Source organism: Artemia franciscana, chromosome 17 (assembly GCF_032884065.1).
Source record: "Artemia franciscana chromosome 17, ASM3288406v1, whole genome shotgun sequence".
NCBI classification, from domain to species: Eukaryota; Metazoa; Arthropoda; class Branchiopoda; order Anostraca; family Artemiidae; genus Artemia; species Artemia franciscana.
The window spans coordinates 5949379-5967899 of record NC_088879.1 but is presented as its reverse complement, the minus strand read 5'-3'; the positions used below and the strand labels follow the sequence as shown (position 1 = coordinate 5967899).

Genomic DNA, 18521 nt, shown 5'->3' with positions numbered 1-18521 from the left:
TTTTTTTGTAGTTTTTGCCTTTTTTTAGTTTTTTCAGTTTTTTTTTTAGTTTTTTATTGGTTTTTACCTTTATAGTTTTTTTTTAGTTTTTTAGCTTTTTTATTTTTTTTATTAGTTTTTAGTTTTTTTTGTAGTTTTTGCCTTTTTTTAGTTTTTTCAGTTTTGACGTCACCTAATCCAGTTTTTTCAGGTGACGTCACCTGATCCATCCATCCATTCTAACCAAACAACGTGAGAAAGTATTTTGATGTCTCGGAAATTTTTCATTTGCCTTGGCATTTATCATAAACTTGGCAACATTAATATTTCTGATGCTTTATGACGATCTTATATCCCTCTTTATCTTTCAGGAGTATGATTCTGCTTTCGATTCCAAATATTTTAGGCCTACATCCCCTTCGATATTCCCGTAAAGTTTGGACTAAATGCCTTCAACCGTTCCTAAGGTATTGCAGATATGCCCTTTTGACAACGTGGATACAAGTAGTCTGGTTTATCACGATCAAATTGGACATCTTGACAGTTGACTGTGGTTATTTCAACTGGCTTGATTGTAACTTCCTACCCATCCCACCTTAGGGATTGATCTGTAGTACTCTACTATCCGAAAAATTAACACTGATGCAAAAAAGGCAATATTTTATTTGTGGCTAACAACACGACTTCAAACTCCTGATATAAACATTATCAGGTGAATTTAAGATTTTTCGTTTTTGGAAAAAAAAAAAAACAATTTGACTCTGCTACCATCGTATTTAATAGTTCCGGTTTCTTTTGTTATTATATTTACTGTACGCCCCAAATCGGAGCAGAAACTAAGTGGAGTGGAGCGTAAAATTATAATGATTCTACGCAATCTTTATTGACAATCTTTTTTGTTTTGTGTTTGTGTTTTTTTTTATTTTGTGAGATTAGTGACATGGCTGGAAACTATTTGTATGAACCATCAGCTGAATTTCAGAATTGTTTTTTGTTTTTTGGCCAAAAAAAGGTGTTGACTCTGTTGTTGTCGTTTTTTCTAATTTCATTTTCTTTTTGCTATTATATTCAGAAGTCTTATCATAACGAAAAATTTAAATGATACACTACATTTACTTAATAAACTAGGATTTTCTTTTTAATGATAATAATTTCCAAATACGTCACTATTCTAAAGATAAAATGTGGCGACGTACTATTTAAAACATATAGAAGTATCAACTCTATTTTTCTGAATATACCATCGTAGAGAACCCCTTGGCACCGGCCCAAACAATGTTGCAAATAATCTTCCCCATCTTTCTAAAGCGGGAAAAACTCTTTTCACGATCGACAAAGACTTTTTTTTACCCTTCTTCTTTGTAACTTCTTTCTTTTGATAACTTTTTAAATCTTGCGCTAATTGGAAGACAATTAGCCCTGAGCTGCGTCCATAAAGCACGATATCTAGCTGGTTACTTTAGCTTATATGCCATAAAGTGGAGCAGAAACGCTCCATTTTCCGGAAACCACTCAAAATTCAGAGGAAGACACTCAAAGTGGAGCTGTGTCGTTTTGCTATTATATCGTCTTCCTTGAAATTGAATCGAAGTATTCGTATTATGTAGATTACCAGCCCTCCTGGCTGAGTGGTTGGCGCGCTGGCGTGGGAATTCTTTGACCAAGGGGCACGGGTTCGATCCCAGTTGTGACCAGTTATTTAGTTTGGGTCGGGGGTCAGTGGCGTGACTGTTTAAGCTCAGCCAGAGTCGACCCAGCTCTAAATGGGTACCTGGAGAAATCTGGGGAAGGTAAGCAGGAAGGGTGTGTGAAAGCACAGGATGGTTGGCCCCCAACTCCCCATTGCACTTTCTGGCTGAAGGGCCACGAAACGGAGATCAGCACCGCCGGTTTGGACCTTAAGAGTCTAGTGCCGTCTTGCTTACTTGCCTACTTACTTACCAGAAACTTAGTAAAAATTAAAGTATCTCCCACACTTGCGCTGTACCCCTTTTTGTTTCTTCCTTTCTTCGAGATAGGTTGATTTGTTTATTTTGCCTTCTAGCGAATAAAAAATTGTTAGTCGGTTCTACTGTTCCCGCATTAAAAGAAGAAATAACAACAGATGAAATAACAGCGCAAAATGAGCTGACCATTGAATCCAAAGCAGAGGTTGAACATACCAAACCCAAGTTTGATCGCTCAATATTGGACAAATATCCACATTTGACTGGGCCCCAGTCTTTTGGACCCAACGATTTATTGGCTTTGCTTAGCAACTTGGATAGGGACATTGCCTCCTGTGAAGCCTCTCTGAAAGAGGAAAATGAAAAGCGCAGGAAATATAAGGTATTTTTTCCCCCTTAACCAGGTATCAAGATTGTCCTTTTTGACCAACCGTCTGGGGCTACACGGAAAGTAGGTTGTTCTCGTCTGGGTTGGGAGGATGTCGTAAATAAAGATTTAAAGGAAATGGGAACTTCCTGGGAGGGTGTAAAGAGGGAGGCCTTGAATAGACTAGGTTGGAGTGTGCGTAGCTGTGTTGGCCTCAGGCGGCTTGGTGCTGCGGTGAGTTATTAGTAGTAGTAGTAGTTAATACGGTTGAATTTGGTTTTTGTAGGGGCTTAACCATAGGCGCAACTGCCGTGGACTTTTAACGGGAGAGGGCTAAATAATTACTTTTATTACAGTGGCTTCTAATGTGGTTTACATGGTAAAATGTTGACATTTAAGGAAGCAAATGACATTTGCTGATTGTAAATGTCTAATGTCTTTTGGCTTAGTTCCAAAAAGAAAAAAACGATCAAAAATTGGGTCAAACAAAAATGCTGGAGAAACACACAAAGCGAATATTTCGAGAGAACAACCGCCTCTGTTCTTCAGCGCGAACAAAATAATATAATCAAGGAAAATGCAGAAGAAAAAAACAAATGCGCAAAGTCAACAAAACTAATGAAAAAAAATTAAAAGATAAATAAAATTCAATGAAAGCCAAAAATTATAAGAATTAAAACCAAATACTTAACAACCAGAAAGTGGGTCATTCGCCAATATCCACGATTTGCAATAAATCCAAAAAATTCTGCATTGCAGTCGACATATACTAACGAACAACTGAGAAATAAAAGAAAAAGCTCATTCACTCAAAACAAACGAACCAGTAATTAAATAAGTTAGAGAACTAGGTTACCTGATTTCAACGATTGTATTCCTTGCAGACACCCTTTGAGACCTAAGGGGTTGATGACGTGTTTGATTTGGTGATTGGGAAGGTGGTTCAAGGTTTATTCCAGGTATTACTATCAGGGGTAACACAGGGAATTACTAAAGGTTACAGGCATAGTGAACTTTAATTAAATTATCTTTAATTCATTCTTCGTTAATTAGTAAAGTTAAATATTGGGAAAGAGTGTCATCGATAGAATATAATGGGCTAGTTAAACAAGCATTTTTAACGATGCTTCAGGATAAGAGGAAGTATTCGTGGTCAAATCAGGCGAAGAATATATTAGACCGTGCAGGGCTAGGTAATTGTTGGAATAAGGGAAAAGGGGCAGGAGGGATGGTAGGGACTGTATCTAGGTTAGTTGTTACCAGGCTATAGTCTCAGGAAGTTCAGGTTTGGTAAGCTGAGAAGGCCACTTTGCCGTCTCTTGGGTTATGTGCGGAGGGCAAGAAGAACTGGGGCGAAAAAGGTTATCTAATAGTGGGATTAAGTCCGGAAGATTTAAAATGGGTAATGTATTTAAGGGAGAATTTTATACCTCTTGGAGAGCAAAGGAAATATTTAGGGTGGACTAGATCGAGGATGGTCCCTTCAGTTGCCCTATCTGTGGAGAGATGGATGAATTTGAGAGATTGAGGGAATTGCGGGTGGAATTTTTAGTGGGGGTTGAGGGGAGAGATTGGATTTAAGAATTTTTTTTAAATAGGTGCTATTTAGACATATAATATAATGGGAGGTTTGTCTGGGTATGTATGAAGTATAGTAAAAATTTCGTTGAATAGTCAGTTCTAGTGTCTTGCAAGTTTGCACTTTAATGTTGTATTTTTTGCTTGTGTATTGCGTTTCACCATTGCCCAGTAGCGTTTTCCTGTTAATAAATCTATCTAATGAAAGCTTCTTTTTCTTAAACTGGTGTTCCCATTAATAATGGTAAATCTGAGTATTTCTATTTAAATGCTCGTGTCACTGATGACAATGAATTTTTTTCAAATTCCTCTATCCCTCATGTTCGCTCGATCTGATACGATACGATACTTTATTAATAAACACAATTATAACTCTTTACATTACACATCTACTGCACTGATAGAAAAACATACATTTTTGTTGGCGTGCAGTAGTAAAAATTAATCATTTTCCAAAGACACCAAAGTAATAAATAGCTAACAAAAAAAATCCCAACAATCCTACTCCCTCAGTACCACCCACTCCTTACCACCCCCAACCAACCAGACCTCCCTACCACCTACTATCTCCTCACGAATAAAAACAAATTCAATCATTCTTTATTAAATAATCTTTTAACTTTCTCTTAAACTCTAGAAGATACTCAGCCGCCCTGATGCTCACTGGTAGAGAATTCCAGACTGCAGTTTCCAGACTGCACTGATGGTTAGATATTGCTTTTACAAAAAACTTAAAACTTTGTGAGAGTTTATTGTTTGTCATACTGGATCAGAAATCCGAAAGGTGTTTAAAAAGGGAACAGCGATTTCAGCAAGTAAACTCTGATTTCATTTCAAATTTTTGATTTGTAAATGGATCCATTTACGGCTTCAGGAAACACAAATCAGATAAATTTTGGCCTGGCCACTTCTTCTTGTGTATAACTCTAGATTGAAATTCTAGCTTCAGGAAACACAAATCAGATAAATCTTGGTCTGGCCACTTCTTCTTGTGTATAACTCTAGATTGAAATTCTAGCTTCAGGAAACACAAATCAGATAAATCTTGGTCTGGCCACTTCTTCTTGTGTATAACTCTAGATTGAAATTCTAGCTTTAGGAAACACAAATCAGATAAATCTTGGTCTGTCCACTTCTTCTTGTGTATAACTCTAGATTGAAATTCTAGCTTCAGGAAACACAAATCAGATAAATCTTGGCCTGGCCACTTCTTCTTGTGTATAACTCTAGATTGAAATTCTAGCTTCAGGAAACACAAACCAGATAAATCTTTGCCTGGCTACTTCTTCTTGTGTATAACTCTAGATTGAAATTGTAGCTTCAGGAAACACAAATCAGATAAATCTTGGTCTGCCCACTTCTTCTTGTGTATAACTCTAGATTGAAATTCTAGCTTCAGGAAACACAAATCAGATAAATCTTGGTCTGGCCACTTCTACTTGTATATAATTCTAGATTGAAATTCTAGCTTCAGGAAACACAAATCAGATAAATCTTGGCCTGGCCACTTCTTTTTGTGTATAACTCTAGATTGAAATTCTAGCTTCAGGAAACACAAATTAGATAAATCTTGGTCTGGCCACTTCCTCTTGTGTATAACTCTAGATTGAAATTCTAGCTTCAGGAAACACAAATCAGATAAATCTTGGTCTGGCCACTTCTTCTTGTGTATAACTCTAGGTTGAAATTCTAGCTTCAGGAAACACAAATCAGATAAATCTTGGTCTGCCCACTTCTTCTTGTGTATAACTCTAGATTGAAATTCTAGCTTCAGGAAACACAAATCAGATAAATCTTGGTCTGGCCACTTCTTCTTGTATATAGCTCTAGATTGAAATTCTAGCTTCAGGAAACACAAATCAGATAAATCTTGGTCTGGCCACTTCTTCTTGTGTATAACTCTAGATTGAAATTCTAGCTTTAGGAAACACAAATCAGATAAATCTTGGTCTGCCCACTTCTTCTTGTGTATAACTCTAGATTAAAATTCTAGCTTCAGGAAACACAAATCAGATAAATCTTGGTCTGGCCACTTCTTCTTGTATATAACTCTAGATTGAAATTCTAGCTTCAGGAAACACAAATCAGATAAATCTTGGCCTGGCCACTTCTTTTTGTGTATAACTCTAGATTGAAATTCTAGCTTCAGGAAACACAAATTAGATAAATCTTGGTCTGGCCACTTCCTCTTGTGTATAACTCTAGCTTCAGGAAACACAAATCAGATAAATCTTGGTCTGGCCACTTCTTCTTGTGTATAACTCTAGATTGAAATTCTAGCTTCAGGAAACACAAATCAAATAAATCTTGGTCTGGCCACTTCTTCTTGTGTATAAATCTAGATTAAAATTCAAATCCACAAAAATTGTTGAAAGAGTGGGAGAAAAAATATTTGGGCCTTTTTTTTCTTTTCGTGAATTTTCTCTTCCTGCTGAAAACCAGAGCCTAGTTTTATTTAGTATTCATTTTTCCTCATTCATTATTCATTATTTCATTATTCATTATTTCATTATTCATTATTCCTGACGACTTGGTTCTTTTCATGAAGTGAAGTCAACAGAATTAAAATATTACGACCTATCTTTAGTAGCTAGATCAGACTATTCCGAATTGACCTTGAACAGGATTGGGTGAGTTGGAAGCTGTTTTCCAATAAAACAGCAATTTTTTAAGTGGAAGATTTTAATAGGTAAAATGTGTTAACCTCGATTGTAATAATTCCTAAAAACAGGCCTTGGGCTGTCTAGAAAAACCCAAATGAGCGGAAGTAAATATTTAATAAACAGTTAAATGATTATTGAGCAACTTTAAAGCGAAATTTAAACTGACATAAATCAAAACAAAGGTTTATCAATAATTTTGTTTAAAAATGCTTATACTGGTACTTTATAAGTAGAGTTAGAATCATCAGCACCCCAAAGAAGCATGTCTTTTATTAGTTCCACGTCAACTCTTTCAACAATCGTAACATTCGGTTTCTCTTTTGTAATTTTACCATGATCAACCACCATCATACCCCGTGTAAAGCGACCAGTCAGTTCCACTGTTGCAAAATGCTCCGAACTTCTGGTAATAACACCTGGATCAATGTAAGCAGCGGCGGCTATTTGATCGCATATTAGCCATGTAGGAAACGTTTCCTTCTCCATGTATTGGCTTTCGATTCTATTGAGTAACTGGCTTTGTGGGGTATTTAAACCACCAAGTTTCTTTTTCCGCCATTCCTGAAATAGTTTTAGGTCAGAATAAACATATACCAAGGCCAGTTATCAAGAACTAAAAACAAGTGGCATAAGAAAGGAAAAAAACATAAAGTAAGACTTTTTGAGAGGTCTGAAGAAGAATATTTAGACTCTTCCCACAAACGCAACGTGTTAAGTCCCCTTACCCTCCCCCTTCTCTCTAGAAAAGGAATTTAGAAGCTCCAACTCCTCCCCCCCCCCTTTCAGAAGACATTCTTGTATAACGTAATCTTGTATAACGAGAAAGTATCGCTTGTGCTCAAGCACAAAAACAAGAAGAAATACCCTCTGGGAATTGTTGGGAACAAACTCTCACTTCAGGTGAGGCTGTTGTATCATTTGAGAGGCCTCAGCTAGCCGGTGTATTGTGTTTGGCTGGAAGTTACCGACATTGCTAATTGTATAAAGCAGCCCTATATTTTTTTTTCTGCGTTAAGCAAAGTTTATTCGTTAGAATTTGTATATTTTCATTTTGTTAATAACTGAAAAGGCAAGGTGGCTTAAGAGATTATTTTTGGAAGAAAAGGGCTAGACTTCCTAGATTATACTGAAAGTTGGTGTTGATTTTTTAATGTGCTAGCAAATTTAATGGGGCAAAAGTTCAATAGACATGTCTCCCTTCTATTGGTCTTCCACATTTATTTTTTTTTTTCTGAAGATCCATAAAAGTTAATGATTTTTTTTTCAAAGTAGCAATCAATTATCTTAGGTTTACAGGAGCGAGTTTTTTTTAGGGGCAATAGGGTGTCCTGGTGGCAAAGTTAAAGGGATATTGTTACCCCATTCAATTTTCTTGAGAGATGATAGGTTCTTCCGACCAATGAATGTAAGATGATTCTCCTTTATTCCTGGCTGTGCACATCCTTTTCCCGAACACAAAGTTCTAAGTCCCCCTCACACCCCGTCCCAAGAAAATTCTGAAAGTTCGAACTCAATCCCCCCCCCCCGTTCGGGAGGACCTTTTATTGAAACCTGGATGTATAGCGCTGTATTATGAGAAATCAATGATTGAGTTCAAGCACAAAGAAGAAAAAATGCAATATGCACTCTTTGCGAATTATTAGGAACATGCTAACGCTTTGGCTGAGGCTGTTATCATCGAAGACGCATCAACTACCCGTTGTATTGTGTTTGACTGGAAATTATCAACACTACTAATTGCATAAAGCAGCCCTATAAGATAGCTCTGGGGATTATTAGGAACATGCTAACGCTTCAGCTGAGGCTGTTATCATTGAAGACGCTTCAACTACCCGTTGTATTGTGTTTGACTGGAAGTTATCAACATTACTAATTGCATAAAGTAGGTCTGTAAGATAGTTCTAAGAAAATAGCTTTTGAGGCAAATTTAACTTACTGTCTTTTTTTTTTTTTTTGGTTCTCTGTCTTAAGCAAATTTGTCTTTAAGCAAATTTTAAGCAATTTGGTTCTGTCAAGAGGTGGCTCATTTAGATCAATCTGGGGAGGTGGTAAACTTTCACATATACTGTATGTTGGTATCATAACGAGTGGAATGTCATTGAATTAATGGAAAATGATATATTTGTGTTCCCTTATACATATTTGTATATAACCCGTGTCTGTTAAATATGTTTGTGAACCCTTGTGTTCTTTTTTCCAGTCTTATTTTTTTGTACGGGTCTGCAGAACGTTTATGCTGCCAATCTTCTTCATTTGCAGGGGCACAAATAGGGGGAGGCGAACAAATACTCCCTTAGATTTCGGAATTAACTTATCGCTTTAATATTTTCGTTTAAAATTATCGAAGAATGCCCCTCCCCCTATTTGAAAAATGCTTTATTTTGATATCTTAACAGAAAGAAAATAAAAATCCTGTTCCTTCTCCCCCTGCCTTACCCAATTATTTTTGTGCATTGGTGACCCTGTTCATATGTTACTCCTAGAATATGTTCAGGTCGGAATAAATATGTAATTCGATGATCCAAAAACTCTAATATGCGGTAAGCCAAAATTCGATATATCTTGGTAGATGTATCATCTTGGTAACTATATCCAATATATTAGAGTAGATACCTAAAAATTATTGCTTAATACTCGACCCTCAACCTCTCCCTCCCCCGCCCATACTTGGATATAGTCCGAAAATGTTTTTCTTTCACTTTTATCACTGTATTTTAATCACTTTTTTTAATCATTAGATATTGAAGTTATATCTAATAAACCATTAATTCCTGATACTAATTTGGGAAACAATTAGATAAAAAAATCAGTAAATTATGCATAGTGCCCCGTAATATCCAGGATTTCCGGGTAGGTGACTCATATTAATAAAAAGTTGCGGTGTTAAAATATCATTATACATCACTGGTTTTATTTATGTTTGGTCTACCAATTAATATAAGTAAAACTTCAAATCTGTTGTTTGCTAAACTAAGAAGTGGCTGTACATTAACCATTATAACTCTTTAATGAAAAGAATGTGAACAGACTGTTAGATAAATCTCACTGAAGAACACCTTGCGAGAGCGCAGTGGATATGACCAAGCCTTCGGTTCAAGGGTGATCAGGTTCAATCCCTCCTGTCGCAAGGAAAGTTTATTTACTAGCCGCTTATTTATTAATTTTTCTTTATTGTTCAAATAACTTTTTTTTTCTGTTTCTGTTTGACTACGATTTTTCCAACAACAGTATAACAACAATAACAACAATAGCAATAACACAATAACAACAATATAACAATAATAACAACAAGTTGCATGCGCCACGATGCGCAATTTTTAAATCTTTCAGCTATTTCAAATTTTCATTCACTAGCGGTTTAGCACTCTTTTGACCTAATTTTTCAATTTGCAGTGAAACATAATTAATACACTACTTTCGTATGGCAGTACACATTTTGCTATTTAAAAAAGATAATAATTTTCAATGTTTTTTTCTAAGGAGCCTTCTCCTGAAAATCTCAGACAAAAAAAAAAAAAAAAAAAAAAAAAAAAAAAAAAAAAAAAAAAAAAAAAAAAAAAAAAAAAAAAAAAAAACTCAAAAGTTACGAATCTGAGAAAATTTGCCTTATTTTAGAAAAAAAGGGGAAACACCCCCTAAAAGTTGTCGAATCTTAACGAAAGTCATATTCAGCGTATCAGAGAACCCTACTGCAGAAGTTTCAAGCTCCTATCTACAAAAATGTTGAATTTTTTTTTGCCAGAATACAGATCACGGATGCGTGTTTATTTGTTTGTTTTTTTTTCAGGAATGATCGTATTGACCCAGTCGTCTTAGAATGTCGCGAGAGGGCTCATCCTTAAAAGTTCTAGTGCCCTTTTTAAGTGACCAAAAAAAATTGGAGGGCACCTAGGCCCACTCTAGCGCTCATTTTTTTCCAAAAGTCACATTCTGAGATAGCCATTTTATTCAGCATAGTCGAAAACCTAATAACTATGTCTTTGGGGACGAATTACTCCCCCACAGTCCCCGTGGGAGGGGCTGCAAGTTACAAACTTTGACCAGTGTTTACACAGTAATGGTTATTGGGAAGTGTAGCCTACATACGTTTTCAAGGGATTTTTTTGTTGGGGGGGGGATTAAGGGAAAGGGGTTACGAGGGGGGATATTTCCATGGAGAAATTTATCACGGGGGAAGAGAATTTCAATGAAGGGGGCGCAGGATTTTCTAGCATTATTAAAAAAAACGAAAAAATAAATATGAAAAAGTTTTTTCAACTGAGAGTAAGGAGCAGCATTAAAACTTAAAACGAACAGAAATTATTGCGTGTATGAGGGGTTCACCTCCTCCTAATACCCAGCTCTTTACGCTAAAGTTTTTTTTTAGTAATTTCAAATATTTATTATACGGCCTTTGTGATTCAGGGGTCATTCTTAAGGAATTGGGACAAAATTTTAGCTTTAATGTAAAAAGCGAGGTATTGACGAGGGGGCGAAACCCCTCATATACGTAATAAAAACATGCGACTATAGAAGCTCATTACGTAAGTTAATTCGTAAGTTTTGTATATTTTTTATTAATAAAAACATTCGTACAGAATTAAGTTCTAGTTGCCTTTTTAAGTAACCAAAATATTGGAGGGTAACTAGGCCTCCTCCCCCGGTTCTTTTTTCTCAAAATTGTCCGATCAAAACTATGAGAACCATTTAGCCAAAAAAAATTAGTATGCAAATTTCGTTTTAATTATTCATGTGAGGAGAGCCAAAATCAAAACATGCATTAATTCAAAAACGTTCAGAAATTAAATAAAAAAAAACAAGTTTTTTTTAGCTGAAACTAAGGAGCGACATTACATCCTAAAACGAACAGAAAGTACTCCATATGTGAAAGGGGCTGTTCCCTCCTCAACGCCCCGCTCTTTACGCTAAAGATTTTTACTGTTTTCAAAAGTAGAGTTGAGAGAAAGAGTCAAGCTTTAGCGCAAAGACGGGGGCGTTGAGGAAGGAACAGCTCTTTTCATATACGGAGTATGTGGATTCATATACTCCGTATATGAAAAGATATTTGAAGAGAAATATATTTTCATATATTCCGTATATGAAAGAGGTTGTCCCCTCCTCAACGCCCCGCTCTTTACGGTAAAGTTTGAATCTTTCTCACAACTCTAATTTTCAAAATAGTAAAAAACTTTAGCGTAAAAAGCGAGGTGTTGAAGAGGGGACAACCCCTTTCATATACGGAATAATTTCTGTTCGTTTTAAGTTTTAATGTCGCTCCTTATTTGCAGTTTACTTACTGTTTTTATAATTTAATTTTCGAACGTGTTGAATTAATGCGTGTTTTGATTTTGGCCTACCGCACACGAATAATTAAAACGAAATTTGTATATTAATTTTTTTGGGGCTGAATGGCTTTCTCATAGTTTTGGTCGGACGATTTTGATAAAAAAAAGGGGGATGAGGGAGGAGGCCTAGTTTCCGAGGGCAGGAGACGAACTCCCTTATATAGTAATGATTTCTGTTCGTTTTAAGTTTTAATGGTTCTCCTTACTTCCAGCTGATTTTTTTTCTCGTTGTTTTTTTTAATAATGCTAGAAAATCTTGCGGCCCCTTCATGTAAATACTCTTCCCTCATGATAAATTCCTCCCTGGAAAGATCCTCCCACGGAACAATCTCCCTCTCACCCCCCTCCCTCAACGCGAAAAAGTGCCCCTGAAAACGTCCATACGCTTCCCAATAACCATTACTATATGTAAACAATGGTCCAGGTTTGTAACTTGCAGCCCCTCCTACGGAGACTGTGGGGAATTAAGTCGTCCCGAAAGACATAATTATTAGGTTTTTGACTATGCTGAAATTTTGATCCGGTGACTTTGGGAAAAAATAGTTTGGGAGGGGGCCTAGATGCCCTCCAATTCTTATGGTCACTTAAAAAGAGCACTAAAATTTTAATTTCCACTAGAATGAGCCCTCTCGCGACATTCTAGGACCACTGGGACAATTCGATCACCCCTGGAAAAAAAGGAGCTAGAAACTTCTACAGTAAGGTTCTCTGATACGCTGATTCTGATGGTGTTATTTTCGTTAAGATTCTATGACTTTTAGCGGGTGTTTCCCCCCATTTTCTAAAATAAGACAAATTTTTTCAGGCTCGTAACTTTTGATGAGTAATACTAAACTTGATGAATATTTAAAATCAGCAGAAAATTGTGATTCTTTTGGTGTAACTATTGGTATCAAAATTCCATTTTTACAGTTTCGATTACTATTGAGTTGGGTCGCGCCTTACTGCAGTTCGTTACCACGAACTGTTTGATAATGAAATTGTTGCCTAAAGTTATTGTTGAAAACTGAGATTCAGAGAAAAGAAACCTGTACATCTCTGTTAGATAAATAATCGAAGATATTTTTTCTAGATTTATTTGTTGTCAAGGAATATGTAGAATTTGTATTGACATTTATTTTAAGTGTCGAAATTTGAATTATATGCATTATCAAACTTGTTTACAGAGATATTCCAAGCAATTGCGGATGTATGAGTTAACTCGGGTATCTGTAAAGTAGTAGCTTCTTTATTTTCACATGTTAGCCATGTAATGGAAGGGCATCCCAGATTGTTCAGTATTTACCTTTGTGGCGTACTTTGGCGACCAAACTTCATCTATCAGACCTGCATAACGAAAGGTAGGACATCTTTGAATGGGTGGAAGGGGTCATGAGATAATTTAAAGGGAATTAGAACGTCGTTGAAGAGAATAAAAAAATAAAGCTTTGAATAGATCCGAGTCGAAAGGATCCTGCGCAGATATGTCGGCATTCGGCAGCTTAGCGCTACGATAAGTTGTCATCAGGGTTGCCACCTGTAGCACGAAAGTGCTTTTTTACTACTATTTCAGTATGTGTAGCACGTGCTACATTGAATGAACAAATAGTAGCACTTTAGTGCTACAATTTTTTCTTTTTGTCTTGGCGAAATAAGGAGGATTTGAAAAAGAGCAGAGGAATTAACTAAAAAAGTGGATCGCCTTTTTGCCGTAGTTGTTTTGAAAGATCTGCGCCAAAGTTTGATATAACCAGGACCGCCTTTTTGTCGTGTAGACTTAAAAAAAAATCAGAAAATTGACCTTAAAATAATCCAAGTACACTTAAACGGACCATGCGCAAAATTTTTTGACTGTAGCACCGAAAATCGCTGTGTAGCGAGCAAAATTGGGCAACTGACCGTGGTGGCAAACCTGGCTGTTAGTAGTAAATATGGTAACACTGCTTATGATACTGTCGCTTAGAAGGATGATGTCTGTACGATTTGTTTGTATTATTAGCATGTTACTATTGACAGTAGTATTCATATTATGGTCTGTTTACACCCGTGATTCACAACGTGGGGCGCAGGCCCTACTAGTGGGGCATAGTAATTTTTTGATGGGTCATGGGCAGAACCTGCACCATTCGGCTGACCACACTTTAGAGTCTCGATTTTGAAGAAGAAAAGCATTTTTCAGGTAAATGACATCACATTCAAGTGCATTTTAAAATAATAAAAAAAAACATGATAGTATGGCAATGACGTCATACGTTATTTAGAATGTCTTGTATTCACACAATGTTTTCATTAGAATAAAATATGCCTAAAAAATACTAAGGTAATGCCCTTTTAAGCTTCCTTCGGGTCAATCTATGTGAAATTTTGAATGACAAAATTTAAATATCATAGGGGTATAAGGATTTTAGAAATGTCTAGATGGGGCATGGCCCAAAATCGATTAGGACCCACTGGTTTAGAAATGTAGAATTCCCTTGAGGCTTTTCTTAAAGGCGAAAGAATTTCCAACCTGAAACTTATTTCTGGATTTCGCTGAGGATCTTTAAATAGATCCTCAAGAGATAGAAAAAAGAAGATTTTAAAGAGCTTTTCGATCTAAAAAAGATTATTTGGTTTCTTGGACGAAATTCTAATGGAATATTATTTTGCCCTGTAAGGAAAACCTTTTAGGAACTCTATGGGTCTCATGTTACTAGTAATATAATGCCAGTTAATGCATACTTACCCAGGAAATTTCGCAATGCTTGTAGCATAACTCCCAAGCTACAATTACCGTAGGTACTACCGTATTTTTCAATACTATAAAGGCAGCTTCAGGATCACAGTGAAAGTTGAATTCTGCCGCTATTGTAATGTTTCCTACTCCCTCTGTATTGCCTCCCATGATGTATAGGCTTTTCATTTTTGATGCAAACATTGGATCCATTCTCATCGCCAAGGCAAGGTTGGTTAACGGTCCAACAGCTACAATCGATATTTCGCCTGAAAGTGAACAAATTCTAAGCGCCTTCAAAACGATCGCTTGTAGCGAATTAATTTGTTGATTAAAAAAATCAACAATCAACGCTGGGGCAGTTTTAGATATGCAAAGACAGTTGCCTCGACCTGAAAAGCGGCCACAGAATTCAGGGGGCTCAGAAAATTCAGGATACTGAATGGCTAAGTGAAGATGAGCAGGTGACCTTAGGTAACGAAAAGATTGATCAGGTTGGGAGCTTCAGTTACCTTGGTAGTATTATTAGTAAAGATGGTGGGAGCAGTGAAGAAGTTAAAAGTAGAATAGCTAAAGCTCAGGGTGTTTTTTCACAGTTAAAAAAAGTTTGGAAGAATAGAAAGATAAGCCTACAAACCAAGATTAGAATATTGGAAGCTACAGTGATGACAGTGGTCAAATATGGCTCTGAAGCATGGACACTCCGAAAAGCAGATGAAAATTTACTAGATGTTTTCCAGAGAAATTGCCTACGGATTGTTCTGGGTACCCGGCTGACTGACCGTATTTCAAACAGTAGGTTGTACGAAAAGTGTGGTTCAATCCCGCTTTCTGGGGCTATAATGAAAGAAAGGTTGAGATGGCTAGGCCACGTTCTACGGATGAAGGATGACAGATTACCGAAGATTGTCCTTTTTGGCCAACCGTCTGGGGCTACACGGAAAGCAGTTCGTCCTTGTCTGGGTTGGGAGGATGTCATAAATAAGGATTTAAAGGAAATGGGAACTTCCTGGGAGGGTGTAAAGAGGGAGGCTTTAAATAGATTAGGTTGGAGGAGGAGCGTGCGTAGCTGTGTTGGCCTCAGGCGGCTTGGTGCTGCAGTGAGTTATTAGTAGTAGTAGTAAGTGTATACAACTCGGTTTTTAGCTGTATGACTTTTGGCTAAGTGTTGTACAACTCGGCTTTTCACCCATATTTAGGCTCATGTTAATTGTATCGTATTGGTGGATATAATTTTATTTTTTTCTTAGTTCAATGAAATATCTAGCTATTAAATTGTATTTAAGCGTGTCATAAGAGCGTATCATTTGTCAAGATATTTTCTGTATTTTTTTTAGTTTCAAAAAACCATGAAAAATCAATCGGTTATCTCAGAATTTAGACTCGCCGGCTTTTTGGGAATGTTTTTGCTAAATTCAAATTGCCGTAAAAAATCGATTTTTTACGGCACAAAATGACCATGACTATGGCCAAATGCCACTCTGTTGTGGTCAAAGACTCCGGCGGACTCAATGGCCAATTACCTAAATTAAAATTTTGAAAAAAAACGATTGAAAAGACAAGAAGTGTAGTGGAAGAAATACAAAAAAAAATACGTTCATCTACAAGAATTTAAAAAACCTTGATTCATAATTTTGATTGAGAGGTAGATGGAGGGGGGGAGTCAGCTATGAAAAAAAAAAGAATTTTTTATAGCATCTAATTGCCAAAAACTGCGAATTTTGTGTAACTTTTTACATCATGAGGGTTGTGAGGTCAAACCTTCAGCTCCTTATGTTGCACACAGTCTTAGATCCCCTTAATATATCAAGGTCATCAAAATTAATAAAAAATTACACTTATCTATATCTTACATAATAACTTATCTTATATAAAACTTATATCTTATAGTTATAAAACTATATAGTTTTATAACTTTAGCTATATAACTATATCTTATAATAAACTTATCTTAGGTCTGTTGATACCCGAGAACCGCGATTTTCTTAGGTTTTTCTCTTGGTTGTCTCAGAATTATGAATTTTCTAGGGAAACACAGCCTTTTCGTCGGTGTTCCTGTATCGATCGTGAAAGTAAACAAGCACAAATAATTACTAAATTTGAGAAATTTTTTGTCCTTAAACATTGAAATCTGAACAATGTTTTCATTCCCAAAAACCACTACACCTGCAAAGGCAAGCTACCCCGACCATTTGGGGGGTCGGGGTAGGTCCCAAAAATCTTAAAAAGGTGAAGCTTTCCTTTGAAGGTGTAGTTGTCTTTGAGAATCAACCGACCGATATTGTTTGAATTTTCACAGAAGAAAAATTTTATCAAACTTAACCAAGTTTTACTTATTCATTATCACAGGTTAATAGGTAAATAGGTCAAAGACAAGCTGTGGTGACACAGGTGGTTTTAGCTTAATTTTTTGCAATTTCCTTTATTCAGATATCCTTGCATACGTCATATCGTTTTGAAGGACATTTTTTGGGGTGGTAGTCTCTTCAGTATAGGTTATCTGTGATTGCAAATGTTGCCTACCTGGATGTGTGTTAACCAGTCGTATTAAGCCGTTCACGGCATGTTCTTCTTCTAATATAGATACATCTGAAACTGTTTCAAAAACAACGTCACCAAATCCATCCCATCCATGGAAAGGCTCCTTATGAATGAATGGCTCAACTAAAGATGAGTGTGCCCCTTTAAAAACTGGAATCTAAAAAGAAAATAACGAAATAAAACATTAATTTTTAATAGTGTTTTAGAGACTTCCACGTTTCAGTCTTGAAAAATATTGTTAATTTTTCTTGCGAATTTGGGGTTGCATTACATGCTTCTTGGGAGGTGGAAAGAGATCATAGGAAAGAAATAATTGAATTCGGAGCTTTTTGAAGAGGGTAAAAGAGCGAAGCTTTGAGTAGGTTGAGATGGAGGAGGAATGGGCGCAGCTGTGTAGGCCTCAAGCACCATGGCGCTCCAGTGAGTTATTTATAGTAGTAGTAATTGTCATCCACAGCCTAGGCATATATATATATATATATATATATATATATATATATATATATATATATATATATATATATATATATATATATATATATATATATATATATATATATATATATATATATATATATATATATATATATATATATATATATATATATATATATATATATATATATATATATATATATATATATATATATATATATATATATATATATATATATATATATATATATATATATACTAGCTGTTGGGGTGGCGCTTCGCGCCCCCCCAAGCCCCCCCGCGCGTAAGTCGTTACGCGCCATATTAGTTACGCGCCATTGTAGTTGTGTCCCTGTGTCCCACCTGTGAATAGAGATAGATATAAATATATGTTTTTAACTACGTAAAACATGCTAATATACAACATTCTTCGCTGTCCCATTGTCTGTGCATATAAATAGATTGTCAGGTTTACTGACTCTTGAACATGCAACATATAATTGTCCATGGGAAAAACAATCCGTATTCAGATCTATACCTCATTATTCTAATGATGTGTCCCTGTGTCCCGGTCGTCATTTACATTCCCTGTGTCCTGGTCGTCATTTGTGTCCCTGTGTCCCAGTTTGTAATTTCTCTTTGAGTGTCCCGGTCGTCATTTATATTCCCTGTGTCCCGGTGTCCCGGTCGTCATTTGTGTCCCGGTGTCCCGGTCTGTAATTTCTATTCGAACAATCCCTGTGTCCCGGTCGTCATTTATATATCCCGCCTGTGCCCCCGGCATCCCCGTTGTAGTTGTGTCCCTGTGTCCCGGTCGTCATTTATATTCCCTGTGTCCCGGTCGTGATTTGTGTCCGGGTGTCCCAGTCTGTAATTTCTCTTTGAGGTTCCCGGTCGTCACTTATATTCCCTCTGTCTCGGTCGTTATTTGTGTCCCGGTCTGTAATTTCTCTTTGAGTGTTTTTTCTTTTTAGTTTTTTTTTTAGTTTTTTACCT

At 36.3% G+C, this 18521-nt stretch overlaps 2 protein-coding genes across 6 annotated transcripts in view; one reads left to right on the top strand and one right to left on the bottom strand.

The window, feature by feature from the left end:
* The window catches only part of LOC136037741 (ubiquitin carboxyl-terminal hydrolase calypso-like), a 94475-nt gene that overhangs the window by 49911 nt on the left and 26043 nt on the right, over positions 1 to 18521 (top strand). The window contains exon 7 of the mRNA XM_065720520.1: positions 2024 to 2307. Coding sequence (XP_065576592.1) covers positions 2024 to 2307 — 284 coding nt within the window. The remainder of the gene's footprint in view (positions 1 to 2023; positions 2308 to 18521) is intronic.
* The window catches only part of LOC136037742 (inosine-uridine preferring nucleoside hydrolase-like), a 29819-nt gene continuing 17926 nt past the window's right edge, over positions 6629 to 18521 (bottom strand). For all 5 annotated transcript variants that reach the window (XM_065720524.1, XM_065720522.1, XM_065720525.1 and 2 more), the window contains exons 3-5: positions 17073 to 17247; positions 14562 to 14818; positions 6629 to 7094 (exon numbers count right to left, since the gene is read on the bottom strand). In XM_065720524.1, the coding sequence (XP_065576596.1) occupies positions 6744 to 7094; positions 14562 to 14818; positions 17073 to 17247 (783 nt within the window). In that variant the 3' untranslated portion in view covers positions 6629 to 6743. The remainder of the gene's footprint in view (positions 7095 to 14561; positions 14819 to 17072; positions 17248 to 18521) is intronic.